The following is a 21,189-nucleotide window of genomic DNA, read 5'->3' as shown; positions in this document are numbered from 1 at the left end:
GCGGAGTTCATTAAGGAACTACCAATGACTTTGAGAGAATGCTCTGCTCATTATCGACGTCATGAAACAGAAATGGAATAATTGGCAAACATGCCCATGTGTGAGGAACTACATCATTGACAAAGTTAAACTCAACTGTGGAAACAGACTGCTTCATGCTTTTCAAGTTAACAAAGGCCATTTCTAAAAACAGGGTCAGAAACGACAAGGAGACTCTCCTCACAGCACCACTGTTACCATATCACAGTATCTTCCTGGTTGCTGACTGCTCCCCTGAACCCCATCAAAGGAATGACAACTGCCCTTACCAACCCCAAATCTTTTTTTAAAGACTATTTATTCAATTTTCAGAGAAGAGAGAGAAAGAGAGGGAAAGGGAGGGGAGAGAGAGAGAGAGAGAGAAGGGGGGAGACGCAGAAAGCATTAACTCCCATATGTGCCTTGACCAGGCAAGCCCGGGGTTTCGAACCGGTGACCTAAGTGTTCCAGGTTGACTTTTTTTTTTTACAGGGAGAGAGAGTCAGAGAGAGGGATAGATAGGGACAGACAGACAGGAACAGAGAGAGATGAGAAGCATCAATCATCGGTTTTTCGTTGCGACACCTTAGTTGTTCATTGATTGCTTTCTTATATGTGCCTTGACCGTGGGCCTTCAGCAGATGGAGTAACCCCTTGCTCGAGCCAGCGACCTTGGGTCCAAGATGGTGAGCTTTTTGCTCATGTTAGATGAGCCCGTGCTCAAGCTGGCGACCTCGGGGTCTCGAACCTGGGTTCTTCCACATCCCAGTCTGTCGCTCTATCCACTGCACCACCGCCTGGTCAGGCCAGGTTGATGTTTTATCCCACTGCGCCACCACAGGTCAGGCTATCAACCCCATCTTAAAGGTATTCTCTTCATGAGGGTGCTCCTGGCACCCCCACCTCTACTTCCCACCTCTACCTAAACGCATAAGAAATGGACTCTTTAGTGCTGTAGGGATCAAAATCACACTCCACTAACAAAACCACCAAGACATCTGTCCTGTTTAAAGATAAGTGCTCTCACCTGCCAGCGCAGATACTTATAATCCATGTGACCAACAAACAGAGACTTGGTGGTAAATGCATAAGGCTGGACATCCACGTCTGCTCTGGTCACCTGAAAGCAAACAAAACAATCACAGCGCTCCACACTTTATTTCCTCTCAAACAGCGTAAAAGTAGCTGACATGTTGTCAAGACTGCTTTGGTGGTAGAAAAAAACAAACAAGCGAGACCTCCCTGCTTAACTGCTGAGGACAAGGCCACCACACTTTGACAAACGATGGGCTCCACTTCCTTATCACTGGCCCATAGGTAAGGAGTCCGAATCAGGGGCAGGGAGGCGAGGCAGGCCCAGGAGGAGGAGGACACGCACCAGCTACTCCTCATCCACTCTGGCCCCAGCAATGCCCAGCACAACTCTCTTTGACAACGAAAACCTACATCTCCACTATCCACATGGGGCCTGCTGTTCACATGCTGCCCACGAACTCTTGATATGCAGCCAGGGCAACTCAGGAACTCAGTATTTTTATTGTTTAATTTTAATTAAGTGGCCCCCATCTCTGCCCCACAGCACTGGCCTATGAATGTTGGAGACATAGCTAGGACACTTTAGAGCTCAGGCTTGTCAACATGTGAGTACAACTTGTGGACAAAATTACAAATTTGCTTAAAGGCAAAAGTGTTCTTGGGAGCAAACAGCCACGTGAATGCAACAATTGTTTACTGCCATCTGGGCTGTTGCTGCTTGCAAAATGACATTTTAGCAGCTGTTTCTCCTCTGCTCAGGTCAATTATCCTAGCACTAAGTTACTTACATATAAAGTGCCCTTGAGTTCCAACTAATAAATCCATTCAAATAAAGAATGACTCAGCACTTTCCACTTATGGACCAAATACTTTATGTGAAAGCTGACACAGCAACCCAGTGGACAGTACCCAGTACCTCCAGAGACTGGGAAGTCCCGTTCAGTGAGTGAAGCCTGCCACTGCCACAGTGAATGGCGGGTCCACTGGCACCGCTTCCAGAACACGCCAAGACAGCATGTCCTGTGAGAGGACATGTGTGGTAACAAAAATGTACTTAAACATCTCAAATCCCTTAGAAATTTGTAGGAAACACATAAGAATCAAAAATATGATCTCTATAAGAGCAATATAAATCTAGGATCAGACAAACTCAATCCTTCCCTAGAGGACACAATGTTTTAAGCCCAGTTAAGTTAGTTAAATATCAATAATAGATAACTGGCCAGCCACCCTCCATTCCATGCAGCCAGGACATGGCAGTGCTTTGGCCTCAGGTCACTGGTCACCTGTGTAATTATCAGAGACAGACCAACCTTGTTGATGAAGCTGGACTTGCCGACATTTGGGTACCCACAAAGAAGCAGGGTTCTCGTGTTTGGGTCAATGGTTGGCAGACGAGACAGGTGCTGACGCACTGTGAGAAATTTAAATGAAATGTGCTTAATTTCACAAGAAAAATTAAGACACTCAAAGTTTAAGATCTGTTTCCCTTATACTCCAGGCCTGTGGTTATATTAACCTCACTTCAAATTTACAATGTAAGTGATGAAGGAGAAATACAAATGAATGAAAAAGGGACTATCTGTAGAAACAGCATGGTATAAAAAATGGTATTTCCCAATTCTGGCTGTACCAAGAATCCTATTCCTAGGACACACCAGCTTGGTATTTCTATCCAACAGGTCCAAGGTGGGGCCAAAACACATGTCTAAACACCCAGGCAACCCTTACTGAGACAATATCTGGCAAAGTGCTTTTGGAGCAAGTGCGTATGCCATCATTTTCTGACTAGACAGAGGGTTGCTTCCACGTAATAACTTCTTAGAGGGCACATCTGCAGTGCACACAGCACCAGTGACACTAAGCTACCCTGAAGGTCAGATTATCAAAAGCACTATCAAAGCAGCCAAGCATTTCAATCTTTTTTTTTTCTTCTTTTCCAAGTGAGAGAGGGAGGAGATAAAGAGACAGACTCCCACATGTGCCCTGACCTGGATCCACCTGGCAACCCCTCTCTTGGACCAATGCTCTGCCCATCTGGGGTCATGCACACAACCAAGCTATTTTTAGCACCTGAGGCAGAGGCTCCACAGAGCTATTCTAAGTGCCTGGGGACAATACACTCGAACCAATCAAGCCATGGCTGAGAGAGACAGAGAGAGAAGCAAGAGAGGAGGGGAAAAGGGGGGAGGGGAATGGGTGGAGAAGCAGATGATCACTTCTCCTGTGTGCCCTGACTTGTAACTGAACCCGGGATATCTACATGCCAGGCCGACACTCTACTACTGAGCCAACGGGCCAGGGCCCAAGTATTGTAATCTTACCACAGATCATTTGCTAGATGCTGGGGTAGGGAGAACAAAACAACCTGAGTTAAAAAACATTTATAGTAAAAATTATGTGTGTAGGCCTGACCTGTGGTGGCGCAGTGGATAAAGCGTCAACCTGGAACCCTGAGGTTGCCAGTTTGAAACCCTGGGCTTGCCTGGTCAAGGCACATAGGGGAGTTGATGCTTTCTGCTCTTCCCCTGCCCTGCTCGCTCTCTCTCTCTCTCTCTCTCTCTCTCCCCCCCCCCCCCCAAAAAACGAATAAATAAAATCTTTAAAAAAAAATTATGTAGCCCTGACCGGTTGGCTCAGTGGTAGAGTGTCGGCCTGGCGTGCAGGAGTCCCAGGTTTGATTCCCGGCCAGGGCACACGGGAGAAGCGCCCATCTGCTTCTCCACCCCTCCCCCTCTCCTTCCTCTCTGTCTCTCTCTTCCCCTCCCACAGCCAAGGCTCCACTGGAGCAAAGTTTGCCCGGGCACTGGGGATGGCTCCATGGCCTCCACCTCAGGTGCTAGAATGGCTCCAGCTGCAACGGAGCAATGCCCCAGATGGGCAGAGCATCGCCCCCTGGTGAGCATGCTGGGTGGATCCTGGTCGGGCGCATGCAGAAGTCTGACTGCCTCCCCGTTTCCAACTTCAGAAAAATACAAAAAAAAAAAAAATTATGTCTGTAAGAAGGCAAAGAAATGTTCCAATAAAAACCCTACCATGTTAATTCAGATGTTGTCCTAGTGTATCAGTAATCAAATGAGTAGCAGCTTGATGCTATCATGTTACAAAGAAAAAAGCAATTTTTAAAAAATTTAAAAGTAAATAATAGGTAAAACTATGAGTCATTTTATTTTTATACATATTTTCAGTATTTTCCTATGGTTTATAATGTATATATGCCTTACCCACTAAATATGAGAAACATAAGTTTTTTGTTTTATTTTCATGACAGAGAGACAGAGAGACGGACAGATAGGGACAGACAGACAGGAAGGGAGAGATAAGAAGCATCAATTCTCTGTGCGGTTCTTTGTTGCAGCTCCTTAGCTGTTCTTTGATTGCCTTGATGGGGGGGGGGGGTGTCTATAGCCGAGTAAGTGACCCCTTGCTCAAGCCAGTGACTTTTGGATTCAAGCCAGCAACCATGGCCTCATATCTATGATCCCACACATAAGCCAGCGACCCTGCGTTCAAGCTGGTGAACCCGTGCTCAAACTAGCAACCTCGGGGTTTCAAACCTGGGTCCTCTGCGTCCCAGTACAATGCTCTCTTATCCACTGCGCCACCACCTGGTCAGGCATACGTTTTCTTAATGTGAGTACTAAAATGCTAGCTGCTTTTTCAATAATAACTGGATTGTCAGAATTTCTTTTAGGACAGGCTAGGAAAAACAATTTGATCTGTCATCTCTAAAATAAAACAAAAACAAACATTTCAAAAATAAGTTTCGACATGGATCAAGTGCCTTAACAGAGCCCACTCAAGACCATTTTTGCTTATGCATGACAAGTACCTTGTTCCAAATACTCCAAGCTCTGCTTCTGTCTTTTGATAATAGTGCACATTCGCCCCAGGGCGGCACGCTTCAGTTGCTTGCAGCGGTAGAGAGAGTCTCCATATTTCATAAGCCTCACATAATCTTTAGCAACACTTAAAGAAATAAAAAGAAACATATAAAGTCTTTTTCACTTTTGACAACTTAAAAGACAATATATTAGGAAAATCCCTTACTTGTCCACTAAATTCTTGGCTATATTTATTTGCCCTAGAGCCAACTTGTAATGATCCTTGTCATAGAGAATGTTCATCAAATCAGCATAAAATGGATGGATATCCTGTAACAAGAAAAGCAAAGCGTCAGTTTGGTACAAGTTTCTCATCCCGATGTGTAAATCAAACTTGAAGAATAATTTCCTAGGGAAATACTTTACATCCTTCACTCTCTTCCCAAACCCCCAACATCTTTCCCCAGATCTCTCTCCTGGCTAATGCCCGTCTGATTCTGACAGGAGTCATAAGTAAGTAAAGCCCGGCGGTCACTTCCACCTGCCTACAGACCTGTGCCCAGAACACTCGCTTCATCCCTGCTCCTGTGGGAGAGCTGTCCTTGGACCCAAGCAAGGCCTTGTCCACCTGTGCACCGGACCTCACCCCCTTACGACTTAAGAGCTGAGCTCCAGAAAGTCTTCCCTCTCCATCTGGCTATTACCATCAGCCTGAGAACATGTTATTTATCCCACAAAATTTTAAGTTTTAAAACTCCTTTGGATCCCCAATCCTTCCTTTCCTTTGTCCCCTTCACAAATGCCACAAAAATAGGGACAGTGTCTTTTCTTTCCCCCATTCCCACAAATCCAAACTAGTTAGGACTGTCTCTACCAGACTGTTGAAACAGCTCATCATCACCAGTGACCTTCAGTTCTCCCTTTATCTCCCCAAAGCGGTTCCCTCACTTCCTGATGCATTTACTCACCTGGCCTCTAGGACCTTCTCTCTCATTGGCTACTTCTACTCCTTCGCGGTTTGAGCTCCCACCCTAACGCTAACCATTTGAATTTCCTGAAGCACTCTTCTCACACTCATTTCCTGGGTGACCTCACGTAGGTTTTCACACATCTATATTTCCGTAAGTCCCATCTGTCCCTCTCCAGGACTGACATCCCATGAGCTTCAGACTGCTCAGCACTTCTACCTGAACGTCTTACCAACACCTCACCATTACCACATATTAACTGCTCTCCACCTCCTCAAACCTGTGCCCTTCCCTGTCTCAGTGAAGGGCAAGCCCACTGTGCACGGTGCTACTGCCCACACTTACTCTACGTGCAAATCCGCTAGCTCTTCCTTCGAATACCCTGAAGGCAACCACTTCTCAACGGCCTCACCACCAGCAGTCGTCTGAGTCACTGTGCTGACCTAAGTGCCCTCCTACCCCCACAGGCCAGTCATTCTCTCAGCGCTAAGGCAGAACACGTCTAGTCCCAGGCTCAGCTCCAAAGACTTCCTTCCTTAACAACAAAGTTCAAGTCCTACACAAGTTGCCTCGCCTCACCCTTCACCTTTCCGACCCATCCCCCAGTCCTTTCCCTCTCGTACTCCCTGCTACACCTCCTGAGTCCTCCTGAACCTGGAAGACACCAAGACCTCAGGGCCTTGGCACCTGGCTCTCCTGAGGAAGCCAAACACCTTACCACCTCACTTCCTTCGGGTCTCAGCGATAACTCCCTGCCGGGGCACTCCCTACTCTCCTTATTCCTCTGACACACCATGGACTTTCTCTAATATTTACCGTCTTTCCCCCACTGCATGAGGATAGGGACTTCTTTTATAACTGCTGTATTCCTAGTGCCTAGAACAGAACCTGAGACACAGCAACCTGATGAATGGTGACTTATTCTAACCGTCTACTCTGAAACTGTTCCCAGGTAACTCCAGTTTAAAAAAACAAAAAAATAGGCCCTGGCCGGTTGGCTCAGCGTAGAGCGCTGGCCTGGTATGCGAGGGACCCAGGTTCGATTCCCAGCCAGGGCACATAGGAGAAGCGCCCATTTGCTTCTCCACCCCTCCCCCTCCTTCCTCTCTGTCTCTCTCTTCCCCTCCCGCAGCCAAGGCTCCATTGGAGCAAAGATGGCCCGGGCGCTGGGGATGGCTCCTTGGCCTCTGCCCCAGGCGCTAGAGTGGCTCTGGTCACGGCAGAGCGACCCCCCAGAGGGGCAGAGCATCGCCCCCTGGTGGGTGTGCCGGGTGGAGCCCGGTTGGGCGCATGCGGGAGTCTGTCTGACTGTCTCACCCCGTGTTCAGCTTCAGAAAAATACAACAACAACAAAAAAAATACAATGTTCATAAATTTGAACCTCTAATATATTAAAAAATGATGCCAAGGACGAAAAACATAAAACTTCTTACAAAGAACCACAGAAATTTGGTACTAATAAGATCAAAGTATTTTGTTTGCTCAAGCCAAATTATGTACTATTGAATAATATCAAATTAGTTTAGAATAATCTCATTGTTTTTATTTTATCCTCACTTTCCAAAGCACCCTCCCTTTCTCAAAAAATAATATACTCATTCAACAAGCACCTACTGAGAACATATGTCAAGAGAGAGAAAGTAAGTCCCACTCCTTTAGCAGAAATTTTTAAATTTTAGGCCCTGGCTCGTTGGCTCAGTGGTAGAGTATCGGCCTGGCGTGCAGACGTCCCGGGTTCAATCCCTGGTCAGGGCACACAAGAAGCAACCCCCTTCTGTCCCCCTCCTTCTCTCTTCCCCTCACGCAGCCAGTGGCTCAATTGGTTTAAGTGTTGGCCCTGGGCACCGAGGATAGCTCAGTTCTCAAGCATCAGCCCCAGACAGGGGTTGCCAGGTGGATCCTGGTTGGGGAACATGTGGGAATCTAACTATCTCCGCTCCTCTCACTTAAAACAAATTTTTTTTTAACACTTCTGCATTTTTTTTTAAAGCAACCATTATCTTTTCAAATATAAAATAAATTCTTGTCATATAAACCAACCTTTTCTCTCTGCCTTAACCTACCTGCAGAGACTATTTCAGGGCACTGGCAAATTTAGGCTCTCACACTGTACTGCTGACCCCACAAGCTTCACCACCTCAATGACCTTGCCTGTATGATCCTACACTGGGACTTAAGCACTGTCACTATAGCTTTCTACAACTAAACAAACGGGCAAACTGTACTCCGCAGTGAAGAGTCCAACTTTTTCTGGCTCAATGGAGAAGTCACAGCTCCTCTACACAATTTCTTATCACCAGTAAAAATAGCAGTCAGTGCTGAACTGACCCTCATCAGCTGATGAATCAATAATCAACCACTGTAAGGTTGGTGGATAATGGGGGATGGTCACGTGGGGAACTCAGACCCGCGAACTTTGGCTAGGACCGCCCACAACCAAGTGCACCAAAAGAGGCTTCACAGGAACCGTTTGGAAAAAAGCGACCATCTGCCAGCCAGTGAGATTTCACCACGTCATATTAGCTCAACTTCCCTAGAGGGACCCTTTAAATATCTCCCATGCGGTTTAATCTTTGCAACTTCCCTGGCCTCCATCTTTCTTTCCTCGGGGCCAGGGAACCTTGCAGGGCGGGATGCGCGCTCTGTACTCAATAAAGCCGTTTACTTATTCCACACTTTGCAGCTCCGGCCCTCTTCCTTCCTTCTCGGCGGGGAAAAATACCTTACACCTCAAACTGTGGTAAACCTCAGATCCCTGATCCAACTTTTTTTTTTTTTTTTGACTATTTTTGTAATTTTTTTATTTTTATTTATTCATTTTAGAGAGGAGAGAGAGACAGAGAGAGAGACAGAGAGAGGAGAGAGAGACAGGGGGGAGGAGCTGGAAGCATCAACTCCCATATGTGCCTTGACCAGGCAAGCCCAGGGTTTCGAACCGGCGACCTCAGCATTTCCAGGTGGACACTATATCCACTGCGCCACCACAGGTCAGGCCCTGATCCAACTTAAGACCAGGAAAAGGAGTCTTGGAAAGAGGGAGAAGAAACCAGACAAAGTGAGCCATGAGAAGCCTGGGCTTCCGATTCAGTCACAGCTTTTAGAGACCGTGGGCTGGCCCCTGCAAGCCAAGAGGTTACAAAGCCTCAAGAGACAGCTCTGGGCCTTCTTACATGGGATTTGGTTGGCAGAAAGTAAGAATACTAAGGAATAAAAAACCTGAGTTTTGTTCCCAACTTTGCCACTAACTGAGTAAACTTAGACAATTCAATTATTTTGTTTACTTCACCACCTGTCAGATGAGTATACCAAACTGGTTCAACACCCATTATCTGAAAGTTCACATTTACATAAGCATCTGCAGCCCCCAGTCACTTACATCCAATTTCGGGAAATCTGTTAGAATCTGTGAGAGTCTGTCATGGTAATTTTGTTGAGTAAATTTGACTTTTCTCATGTAAAAATGTCTAATGCGATGGATTTGATAATGTTTATGAATCACAGTCGGAGTCTTTCGTTGAGTTTTTGACAATGTCAGGTCAATAAAGTCCTGCAATTAAATAAAATAAAACAGTTATACAATTATGTCCACTTTTCATCCACTTTATTTAAAACGTTCTTAAAAGACAAATATCTAATAATAGTATATATTTTAAACTAAAACTTTTTCTAACTATTTCACATACTGCTTTGTTCATCTTTATAGTTTATGGCCTTTAAGAAATACTTATAGTAAATGTCTGCTGAAATAAAATTTATCCCAAACTTTCTTTTATCTTAATTTCCAAACACCTAAAAGCCTCTGAAATTTAAGGAATCAAGACAACTCAAGCATGTATCAGAAAAAATGTTTTAAAAAAAGAAACAATCCCACAATTTCAATTCATGTTATCTTTGACTTCGGAAGTACATAAATTGATGAGTAAAGCAAAAATCCATTTTATAATTTTCTAGAATATAGAAGGTGGCTAAGGACATTAAAGATTTTGTGTGAATTCCCCAGCACAGAGACCAGTTGACAGGTGCCTACATTACTGTCAGTACCATGACAGATACAGGTGTCAGGTCTCTAGGTCTCTACTCCCTCCTCCACCTACCAGCTTGATGAATCCTCAAGGGGCCAGTTCAAAAGTTACCAGCTTTATCGTTTTTCAACTCTCCCCCTACTCTGGGGGAAGGACCCCTCCTGTCTGTGGAGGACCCAAATGCCTAAGGAAACATGCTCTTATCTCTGAAGAGGACTTGAACATCTGCGGAAGACCCCATCTCTCCAAAGAGGACTCTCATACAGTAAGTGCCTGAGTTACAAACATCTGACTTACTTACAACTCGTACTCATGAACGGAGAACCACAAGGGCTACTGGTAATCAATTGCAGTTGGACATCAGTGAAAATATCATAGAGTTACTCCACTCCCATGGCAAAGAACTAACCAATGAAAACCTATGGAACTATAGCAGCAGATGATAGCATGTAGGGAAGAAAACAGATCTAGAAACTCCAGAACCGAAAGGCTTTCTCCAAAAGAGTTAGTTGATGCTTCTGGTCTCACTGAAGCAGGAATGACAAAGTTAGAGGAGCAAGATCCTGATACAGAGAGGTTCATCAAAGTTTACTGTATAGTAACTGACAGCCTAAGATGCTACAGGGCCATATATGATGAGAAAAAGAAGAGCTCTGTACAAACCTCCCGATGACTATTCAAGAAACTGACTCTATCGGCAGAATCAAACCCTGACTCTCTAACACCAGTCCCATCCTCTCCAAAAAAATCCATCATCTTCTGCATCATCCAAGATAGTTTAAGGCTGATGTATTTGAAAATGTTTCAGTATTTATACGAACGGTAAATATTATACAGAAAGATAAATATAAATACTACGTTCAAATAGCTAAGTTGCATTTAAGCGATAAATGTACCTGTTCCAACTAACATACAAATTCAATTTTAAAAAAACCCTACAGAACCTATCTCGTTGGTAACTGGGGACTGTCCGTATCTGCAGAAGGACCCCCCTCAACGTCTGGGGGGGCACTTGATCATCTGAAGAAAAATCGCATCTGCTAGGGAATCTGTTTGGATTCCTCTAAGAATCCAAACGTCTGAGGAAAGAAACACTCCTCTCTGGGGAAAGACTCTTCCCACAGAGGAAAGGACGACTCGCCTCTGGAGAGCATTCCAAGGTCTGAGAAAGACACCCTCCCCTCTGGAGGGGAGTCCTAACCCCGGGGCGCACTAATCTCCAGGAAGGACGTGGCCTTGGATCGGGGCGGCAGGGTGCGTTTGCAGGCCGGGGCCCTCCTGGCCACCTGGCCGCGGAACAAGGCGAGAACGGAAGGCGCCCGGACGCCTACCTTAGCGGACGGCACCACCGTGATCTTCTTGAAGTTGTAGTGCGCCATGTCGGCAGTCGAACACGAGGGACTCACACCAACACACGAGACTTCCGCGAGGAGTGGTGTGATACTTCCGCCGACGGCGCGCCACTTCCGGGAACTCCCTGCGTCTCCCTCACACAGGCGCCGCATCGCACAGCGCCTCCGCCGGGCCGGAGGTCTCTGGCAGAGGAGTCGCAGGACCTGGTGGGCTGGAGGAGTGCGGAGGACCGGGAGGATGATGGGAGCCGGCTGCGCGGAGGTTCAGTCTCCACTGGGTGAAGGAGAGGTCCCGGCAGTCTTCCCTGGAGAGTCTGTATCGCCCTCGCCCGCCTCGCCTCGGCTCGGCTCGGAGGAGAGGGGCTCGAGGGTCTTGGGGGGGTCTCCTGGGACTCGCGGGTTTTTCCCGGGACTGGCGTCGGGGAATGGCCCAGGGATCTCGGTGGGGGAGGAGATCTCCGAGATCCGAGGTTCTTCGGAGACTCAGGGTTCAGCATTCTGGGGATCGTGGGGATCCGGGGTGTTTCCGGTGGGCGTGGGGAGCCGGAGGTCCCGGGGGTCTTGGTGATGCGCATGGTTTCCGGGGACCCAGGCTTCCTGGGATCTCGGGGGCTCAGCGGTTCTCTAGGGACTCAAGGGTCCAGATTTCTCGGGGGTCTCGGCGGTCTGGCGTTTTCTGAGGATGTCTGGGTTCTTAGGGACTCGGGGATCTCCGGGTGTCTACATGGGCTCAGGGTTTCCAGGCCTCGGCAATCTGGGGAATCTTGGGATATCGGGGGTCTTGGAGACTCAGGAGGCCTCCCGTAACTCAGGGTTTTGGGGAGCTCTGGGGTTTTCACAGACTGAGAGGTCCGGGGATTCTGGGGATCTCGGGGGTCCGGGGCTTTCCGGGGACTCAGGGTCGTGGGAGCGGGCCCTGCGCTCCCAGAGACGGTGGGTTCGCGCATGATAGATTTTGTGAGGGCAATGGGTTCTTGACTAAGTCGCGAGTCCCTGGTTCACCCACCCTCCCACTCAGGGCCTTAACCCCACCCAAACCAGGAAAGTCCAGCACAAGGAAGTAAGATTATATGCCAGACTCACTCATGAACGTCGTCACAGAAATTTTAAATAAAATATTATATAAACAATTATGCAAGAAAAATATTTGATGAAATTTCAATATCCATGCATGAGCAAAAAACAAAACACTTATTGGCAAAATAATAAGAATTTCCTCCTTCAGGCAGTCTACCAAAGAAAACAAAAGAAACAAACAAAACCCAACAAACACCTTTCCTCCTGGGTAAACATGGAAAACGTTCTGTTGGAAATTGGAAACAAGATATCCATTAGTTGAGTGTTGTTAAAAAATGGGTGATAGCTGGCCCTGGCAGGTTGTCTCAGTGGTAGAGTGTCTAATAGGTTGAAGTCCAGGTTCGATTTTGGTCAGGGCACACAGGAGAAGCCACCATTTGCTTCTCCACCCCTCCCTCTCTCCCCCTTCTCCCTCTCTCTCCCTTTTGGCAGCCATAGCTCTATTGGCTCAAGTGCATTTGGCTCCTGTGTGGCCTCCACCCTCAGGTGCTGAAAGTAGCTTGATGGCCAGCATGGCCCCAGACACCCCCTCGACACCCCCCTCCCCCAGGTGGATCCCAGTCCGGTGGCATGCGGGAGTCTATCTCCCCTCTGCTTGGAAAAGAAGGAGGAAAAAATGGGTGATAGTTGATACATGGTATTCTTTTATACTGTTTTCTCTAGCATATGTTTGAAATCTTCCATAATAAAAACTTAAAAAGCTACATTTAAAAAGTATTTCCTACATGTTCCAGTTCTTAAAGCCCTGGTCCGTATAATGAATCCTTTACTCAAACCAAAAGGAAAGAAAGAAAACATATGTAAGAAAATTAACAAAAATTTATGTAGCAGACCCAATGTTTACCTTAGCAAAAGAATGAAAGTCATGGATCTATACGACAGGATTCAAGTTAGGTCCTTGAAAAGTAACCACAAAAACATTAGCAACACATATAAAACTGCATTATGCCTTCTTTAAATATGGCGAGGATGCATAAGGGTAATTTTCTAGGGATTGATAAAGAATATAATGAAAGGCCACCGACCAGTTTACATGCCCGGGCAGCTATTATGTACAAGGCTTCATTACATGTAAGGTGTTGAAGGGAACATAATGTAACATAAAAAGACATTCTATGTGCTAAAGAAATTTTCATTTTAGCCAGAGAGACAAAATTGAACACAGAACAGTCTAAGCCAACACCACTTACAGTATACAGTTAGTGCTCAACTTACGACCACGATTGGTTCCGACAGACCAGTTGTAACACGATTTGGTCGTAAGTTGAGTAGGCTATATGTACAGTACTGTGAAATGATGTTATAAAAATCTTTAAGTCGCACCTGACCAGGCAGTGGCGCACTGGATAGAGTATTGGACTGGGATGCGGAAGGACCCAGGTTCAAGACCCCGAGGTCGCCAGCTTGAGTGCGGGCTCATCTGGTTTGAGCAAAAAACTCACCAGCCTGGACCCGAGGTTGCTGGCTTGAGCAAGGGGTTACTCAGTCTGCTGAAGGCCCACGGTCAAGGCACATATGAGAAAGCAATCAATGAACAACTAAGGTGTCGCAACAGCAACGAAAAACTGATGATTGATGCTTCTCATCTCTCTCTGTTCCTGTCTGTCTGTCCCTATCTATCCCTCTCTCTGACTCTCTGTCCCTGTAAAAAAAATTTTTTTTTAAATCTTTAAGTCATATATCATAATTTCTTTTATTATTTTTATATATCATGATTTTCTTTGTTCATTTTATGCCATTTGTATCATCTCTACACCATTTTGGTGTGTTTTTTTTTTTTACATTCATCAGGTTTAAGTAAAACACTGCATTACCAGTACAACTGGTTTAATATTTTCAAAGATAATTTCCTCTTGGTAGACATCTTGGGAGGGGTTTGATGAAAAATATCCAAGATACAAAACACAAATTGCTGTCTGGGATACCAGTTGAAATGGTGCACGTGGAGATGGTACTGCTGCTGGAAGCTGATCCGCACTGTTGTGTGCCCAGCTGGGCAACGCTTGCGCTGCCAGACGCGGAGCCGTCGTGGCTAGCGATTGTGGTGGTAAAGTCGAATGGTCATAAGTTGCATAGGTCGTAACTCGATCAATATTTGTATTCCTAGTGGTCACTTCCACCCTCTTTCTTCAGAACTACAGGGACTGCCGTCCTCCAAACACCACAGCCCCACCTTTCTCCTACCTGATGGCTTTCTCCTCCTACCAGAAGGCTTTTCCCTCCTTGATGTCTCTGTTTCCTCCTTGGTTACTTACTACCTTCACACACAATGACCTGCTCTCTCCTCACTCCCACGGGACCCTGGCAGTGACACTGTGGACTTCAGAACTCTAGGCCAAGTCCAAGCTCCACAGCACACAGATCTTTCTAGGTCTCCAGTCCAAGTCCATTATGGATGGCATGTCTGTGGTGGGACATCCTGGCTCTTTTTAATTACACTGCATATGGAAAAACAAGTTTTAAAGTAAAAAACACTAAACTGACAAATTAATTTTTAAACCTGTTATAACATAATTCGATGAGAACTGCCTATACATTGAAGGTCAAATTAGAAATAGAGACTGGTGCTTCTCAAACTCAGTGTCATGACATCACTGTAATGAGATTTATTACAAGCAATTTGTCACTAATTATAAGGTTCTCAAGTTTGCAATGATTTCCTTTTTTTAAAATGAAAAAATGCAAAATGAAGACTTTCCTTGTAATGCCATCCATTGAGATTTCTTCTTGACTAGGAGAGGAAAGCTCGTGCTCCAAGAACTACTGTAACCTACAGTCTACTTAATTTGTCTGGAAAATGGCATTTCTGCACACACAATTTTGAACAGAAGTACAACACTGCAAAGAGTGTTGGCATGCTGTGTAGACAGCTTATCAAAGTCATAGGAGATAAAGACTGGGGGCTCTTGGAACCAGGAAGGTGTTTTTGAGAAAGTGAATTTAGTCTGCCTATTGGTGGGTGGTATTTCAAACAGGGGAGAGGGCAAGTCAGAGAGGAGTGGTTTCTTCCAAAGGGTGAACAGATGGCACCGTGGCTCACTGAGGTTGGCTTGGTTTTGTTTTCTTCTGTGTGTGAGTTAATGGCTAAGGCATTTGACCCATGCCTGGCAGGTGTCTAAGTGATGGATCAGTGTTTTCTCAAGCGCTGTGTACAAAATGCATAGAAAGTGGGGTCATTGCTGTGACCTCAAGAATACTCACACTCCCTGAACACCAGCTATGTTCTCTCTAGAACCCTCAAGAAGGCCTAGGGGTGGGTCAATGACCTGGGGAGGGGCACAACCTGGGGGAGAGGCCACAACCTGGGGTGGGCACTGTTGTATGTCTGTTTTGTGGATGGTGAAATGAAGCATAGAGACCTTGTCTCTCAGCCCACGCCTGACAATGGAGACAGAGCTGAACCCAGACTGATGGCAGGGCTTCTTTCTTCTCTCCCCACTGCCCTGAGGACTCTTTGAAAGGGTACTTGCACAGGCCCTCTCTCCTCGTGTCCCACCCTGATGGAGGCAGAAGGGACCTCTCCAGCCCTGGGTGGCATGCATTGCACCTGTGCATGAAAGGTATATAAGCACCAAGAAACTGGTACTTACATAAACAGTGGATAAAATGTCGACCTGGGACTCTGAAGTCACTGGTTCAAAGCCCTGGGCTTGCCTGGTCAAGGCACATACAGAAAGCAACTACTATGAGTTGATGCTTCCCACTTCTACCCCCTCTATCTTTTCCCCCTTTCTTTCTAAAAATCAATAAATAAAATCTATAAAAAAAAATCACATGGGAATGATGGCAAACACCATCTTATTTTTATTCTTGTTTGGCTCCTGCAGCTTCTGCCAACTGAAAGCGAATGGTAGTGCAGTATACTCAACTGAGCAAGTCTTTGGACCAATAGAGACTTACAGCCTTTATAAATACTTCATTTGGAAGGCATTCAGAGGTTGAGGAATGACCAACATGTTGAGATGTGAAGTCAATCAGAATCACACCTGGAGACTCCATAGATAAAATTTTTTAGGCAAATATTGACAAGCTATTAGAGCTGATTTAAAAGATATGATTTAAAAAGTGAGCAAACCTCCATGAAAATTCTTGAATTCACTAGTTGGAGCAGCTATTTTCATATCTCTGTTTTCTTGCTTTTCTGATTCCAATATTATTCTTTATTTACTAGCTCCTATTTGTGAAAGGAAGATTAACTAAACTCAGAAGGGAGCATGAGTTGAGGCAAAAGACACAGCCAAGATTCTTTTCCTTCTTTAAATAAGAGAGGTCAGGATTTAGAAGGAGGTAGCTAAGAGTGATATTGAATCTATCTCTGAAATAGATTCATTTTCCCAAAATGTTTACCAACCTCTTTGGTCTGAATGCCCCCTACCCCCATTCATACATTGAAAGCTAACCCCCACTGTGATGGTACTAGGAGTTGGGGCCTTTGGGAGGTGATGTGATCGTGAGGGTGGAGGTCTCATAAATGGGCTCAGTGTCCTTATAATAAAGACACAAAGAGTTCCCTCCTCTCCCACCATGTGAGGTCACAGCCAGGAGACATCTTCTGTTCCAGTGGCTGGGAACTGATAAAATCATAAAAGTAATTTGCCTGTGTTTTCAGTGTAAATAACAGTATTTTATACAAATAGTTTCATGAAGCACAGAGGATGGTGTGTGCTAGGTAGTTCAGCTGTGGTTGAGAACATATGCTCATTCCCATATATTTTTGCAAACTATCTAAGAAGGTTCATGGATTCCACCCTCCTGATTCACACCTTCCCCCGAGCAAATAAATAAAACCCTCATCTTTGTGTGCACAGGGTCCCCAGCCTGCTCTGACAATGACTATGTGTTCAGGACCCTAAAGCAATTATTCTACAATCCAGTATACATTGCAAAATGCCTGCTGTCAACTCCTCATTACCAAAAAAAAAAAAAAAAGCTTTCTTTTAATTGTGTAGCTTTCAGGTTTGTGTTTTTAACCAAGCTCTTAGGACCCCATGGTGCACATTATACCCTTCTGTGGCAGTGGGGAGAATGCTTCCAAGACCCTTATTCTGTTAGAGGGGCAGCTTCTAGGAGGGATCTAAAGGGAAAGCAGATGTGGCCCACATGGCACTTCAACATTGGCTTCATCGCCAACAAACACCATTTGATTTTTACCTCCTGAGGTTCATCTTTGTCTGCCAAGCGGGGGATGGGCTCAGAATTAGTGAGTGGTGGATGGAAGCAGATACGGACCCTTGGGACCCCGTTCGTGTTGCTGCTTCTCAGCCTGTCGTCACAGCCTTCCTTCTGGTTGCTGAAGCATCACCCTACGACTCCCTGCGTGTGGTTTTGTCTTGTTGTTTTCTTGTATTGTATTGTCATTCTGCCAAGCTGCCCTGAGGATACACAGGAATCTCGATTGTATGGGAAGCAATGTATGTATTTTAAAATATTAGTAACTGTTACAATGATTTAAGTTAGAGGGTGAGAAAAAGTTAAGACTTAAAACACAATTGTTAACAGGACAATATAGCAAAAGTTAGAAAGGTTCAATAGTGTTAGAATATAAAGGTGTATTTATTTTGTTTTACTTAAGAAAACTGCATTACATGACTACAATATACCAAGCATACTGTTGGTGTGTGGCCCCACACTAGAGTAGTGGCCCTCAAAGATGTCCATGATCTAGTTCCAAAGATGTCCATGTCCTAGTGCCCGGAACCTGTGACTAGATCACTTTACCATGCGAGGGGGGTCAAGATCAAGACAGAATGATGTTGGTCACCAGCTGATCTAAGGTAAAGAAATGATCCTGCATCAGCGAGTGGGACACCAGTTAATCACAAGTGTCCTCTAAGTGGAAGAAGATCCGTGTTAGTGTCATTTGATGTGACAAGACTTAACCACCACTACTGGCTTTTACGATGGAGGGAGGCCCCTTGAGCCAAGAGATGTGGGTGCCTCTACAAGCTGGAGAAGTCCAGGAAGGGACTCCTTCCCTTAACTCTCAGAAAAAATGCAGCTCTACCAACATGATCATGTCAGTATAGGGAAACCCTTTGCAGATTTCCAGCCTGAAGAACTGTAAGGTAATGAACAGTGTTGCTTTTAAACGTGTTTGTGGTCATTAGTTGCAGCAGCAATAAAACACAAGGCACCCACTAATCTTTTAATTTGTCCGACTGTTACCTTGCTAAAGAAAAAAATAGATAGCCATGACTCTTGACCTGCAGAGACAAACATCTACAACCAATTATAGTTAAGTAGCAGAAGTCTGTATATGTTTACACATGTGTGTAGGTTTACATGTGTTGTCCAAATAGATGGGAACTGTTAAACGTGAAGGCAGTGAAAGGCACCATCGGAGTATGGACTTTCTTGTTCTTCTTTGTGAGTCCTGTTGAGACCCAAAATAGCTGATGTAGAGATGAGGTAGTTAGGAATTGCTCTTAACCAGGTGCTGGGCCTGGCTTCCTCTTCATTTCTCCTTGGTTTACCCTGTGGTGTGAGGGCTGCACTGCCCTCCTCTCCCTCAAATTAAAGCATTTATATTCATGTGTGTGTGTGTGTGTGTGTGTGTGTATGTGTGTGTGAGAGAGAGAGAGAGAGAGACAGAGATAGAGAGAGAGAGAGAGAGAGAGAAACATATAGCCAGGAAGGGAGAGAAATGAAAAGCATCAACTCATAGCTGTGGAACCTTAGTTGTTCATTGATTGCTTTCTCATATGGGCCTTGACCAAGGGTCTCCAGCCAAGCTAGTGACTCTTTGCTTTAAGCCAGTGACCTTGGGGTTTCAAACCTGGGTCCTCTGTGTCCCAGGCTGATACTCTATTCACTGCACCACCACCTGGTCAGGCAATATTTACATTCTTGCTGATTATTACAACCAGGGGACAGAGTTCTTGTTGCAAAAGATGTGGTTTCCAAGAGTGTGTGTGCAGCTCACTTGTACAGGGATGTGGCATGATCAAAGAAAGACACTTCTTGGGGAGTCCAGATCCAACTGCTGAACTGCTCAGTGAACAGAAAGGCTTCCTGGGTTGGCTTGTTTGTGAGGCCATGGCAGAATCTCATCCCTTACCGCATTTTTAACTGCTTCAAAGTCTTTGCTAGACTAAGCAATGCCAGGCTGGAGCATTGTAGGAAACACCAAAGTTGTCACCATGGAAATGTGCTCATTAATGTTTTCAATTTTAAACAAAGCCATCTTCAAATCTAATTTTTTTTAAATTTTTTTTATTTGTTCATTTTAGAGAGGAGAGGGAGAGACAGAGAGAGAGAGAGAGAGAGAGAGAGAGAGAGAGAGAAGGGGGGAGGAGCTAGAAGCATCAACTCCCATATGTGCCTTGACCAGGCAAGCCCAGGGTTTCGAACCGGCAACCTCAGCATTTCCAGGTCGACGCTTTATCCACTGCGCCACCACAGGTCAGGCAAAATTTTCTTTTTTTTTTTTAATTTTTATTTATTCATTTTAGAGAGGAGAGAGAGAGGGAGAGACAGAGAGACAGAGAGAAAGAGAGAGAGAGGAGAGAGAGACAGGGGGGAGGAGCTGGAAGCATCAACTCCCATATGTGCCTTGACCAGGCAAGCCCAGGGTTTTGAACTGGTGAACTCAGCATTTCCAGGTCGACGCTTTATCCACTGCACCACCACAGGTTAGTTCAAATCTGATTTGAAATATGAATGAGTGTGGGAGGACTCTTATTCCAGACTCAGAACCAACATATGTGTTGATCTAGCCAGTTGTGGACGGGATTAGCAGCCCTTTCATGTGGGAAACAGGCGGCAAGCTGACAGAGTCCTTGCAGTTTAGATTTTTGGAGGACAGAGGTGTGGGGGGCTGGCAGTGAACTGACAGTCCTTGCTGGCCATCCCCCACCTCGCTTGCTTGCTTGAGTCGCTCAAAGCTAAGCTCTTCCCCACAGCTTCTGATTGTTTGATTAAGTTGATAAAGGCAATTGACATGCCCTTCCCCCCACCTCCATATTAACTGTGAAGTTGATTGTTTCTACTTGTCCCATCCGCCATGTCCCTCGAAGACAGTGGAGGCAGTTTTCTTTATACCCTTTGTTTTGTGAAGTTAAAATGTTATGCAGGGTGGAGGGTTTTGGGGGCTCTGGGGAGAATTCTTGGTTTGCCTTGGAAATGTAACTTTGTATCTGAGCTCTCTTTGTTTTGCAAAATAACTTTGCTTTACACTATAAAAATAAAGCTTTTGGGAGTACAGGCCGCTCTTGTAGGTCATCAGCTTATGTTGTAAAGTATTGCAATCCAAGGGTTACACAGAGACACTAGGCAGGTTACAGAAGAAATTTGAGGAGTTTATTAATTAGCTGGCTAGCTACATGGGGCATAATCCCAAATCATGTAGGCCCTCTTACCGTTCTAGACCTTTTATTATACAAAATCAAGTATTGGTTGGGGTGGGTAAGGAGGGAGCATGGTACAATAGTCAGTTACTAACAAGCTTACAACATCTATCTATAGGATCTTTTAAAAGGAAAAGCATTCTTACACCACGGGATAACACAGTAGTGATAATTGTTTTACATACCCGGCAGAGACATTCCCAAATCTTCTAGTGTCTAACCCCCATCCCTGTCGCCACAGTGAAATGGTTAGCTTAGGATAGGAGAGAGGCCAAATGAAAATACCTTTGCTAAAAGTGTTGGGGCTAGTCCCCGCTTGTTTAGTTTACAAGTTTTTATACATGTAAAGGATTTCAAGAGGGATGATAATTAGAAAGCATATAAAATGTTACAGCCTGATCAGGTGGTGGTGCTGTGGATGGAGCGTTGGACTGGGATGCAGAGGACCCAGGTTCCAGCGTGGGCTCATCTGGCTTGAGCAAAAAAAAAGCTCGCCGGCTTGGACCCAGGGTCACTGGGTCACTGGCTCGAGCAAGGGGTTGTTTGGT

At 45.4% G+C, this 21,189-nt stretch overlaps 2 protein-coding genes across 4 annotated transcripts in view; one reads left to right on the top strand and one right to left on the bottom strand.

Annotated features, from left to right (window-relative positions):
- The window catches only part of GTPBP4 (GTP binding protein 4), a 29,731-nt gene extending 18,380 nt beyond the window's left edge, over positions 1-11,351 (bottom strand). The window contains exons 1-6 of the mRNA XM_066385235.1: positions 11,199-11,351; positions 9,222-9,392; positions 5,104-5,207; positions 4,886-5,022; positions 2,367-2,467; positions 1,046-1,138 (exon numbers count right to left, since the gene is read on the bottom strand). Of these exons, the coding sequence (XP_066241332.1) occupies positions 1,046-1,138; positions 2,367-2,467; positions 4,886-5,022; positions 5,104-5,207; positions 9,222-9,392; positions 11,199-11,246 (654 nt within the window). The 5' untranslated portion in view covers positions 11,247-11,351. The remainder of the gene's footprint in view (positions 1-1,045; positions 1,139-2,366; positions 2,468-4,885; positions 5,023-5,103; positions 5,208-9,221; positions 9,393-11,198) is intronic.
- Positions 1-21,189, top strand: part of LARP4B (La ribonucleoprotein 4B) — a 400,705-nt gene that overhangs the window by 213,053 nt on the left and 166,463 nt on the right. Inside the window, exon 1 of one of the 3 annotated variants that reach the window (XM_066385228.1) lies at positions 8,740-8,832. The exons of 1 other annotated variant lie outside the window; for it this stretch is intronic. The gene's annotated coding sequence lies outside the window, so the exon portion shown is untranslated. Of the gene's footprint in view, positions 1-8,739; positions 8,833-19,675; positions 19,698-21,189 lie in introns of those variants that run through there. One more of the 3 variants, XM_066385229.1, reaches the window with a different exon arrangement.

Source organism: Saccopteryx leptura, chromosome 5, assembly GCF_036850995.1.
Source record: "Saccopteryx leptura isolate mSacLep1 chromosome 5, mSacLep1_pri_phased_curated, whole genome shotgun sequence".
NCBI classification, from domain to species: Eukaryota; Metazoa; Chordata; class Mammalia; order Chiroptera; family Emballonuridae; genus Saccopteryx; species Saccopteryx leptura.
Note: the sequence above shows the minus strand (reverse complement) of the source record. Positions and strands in the feature narration are given on the sequence as shown.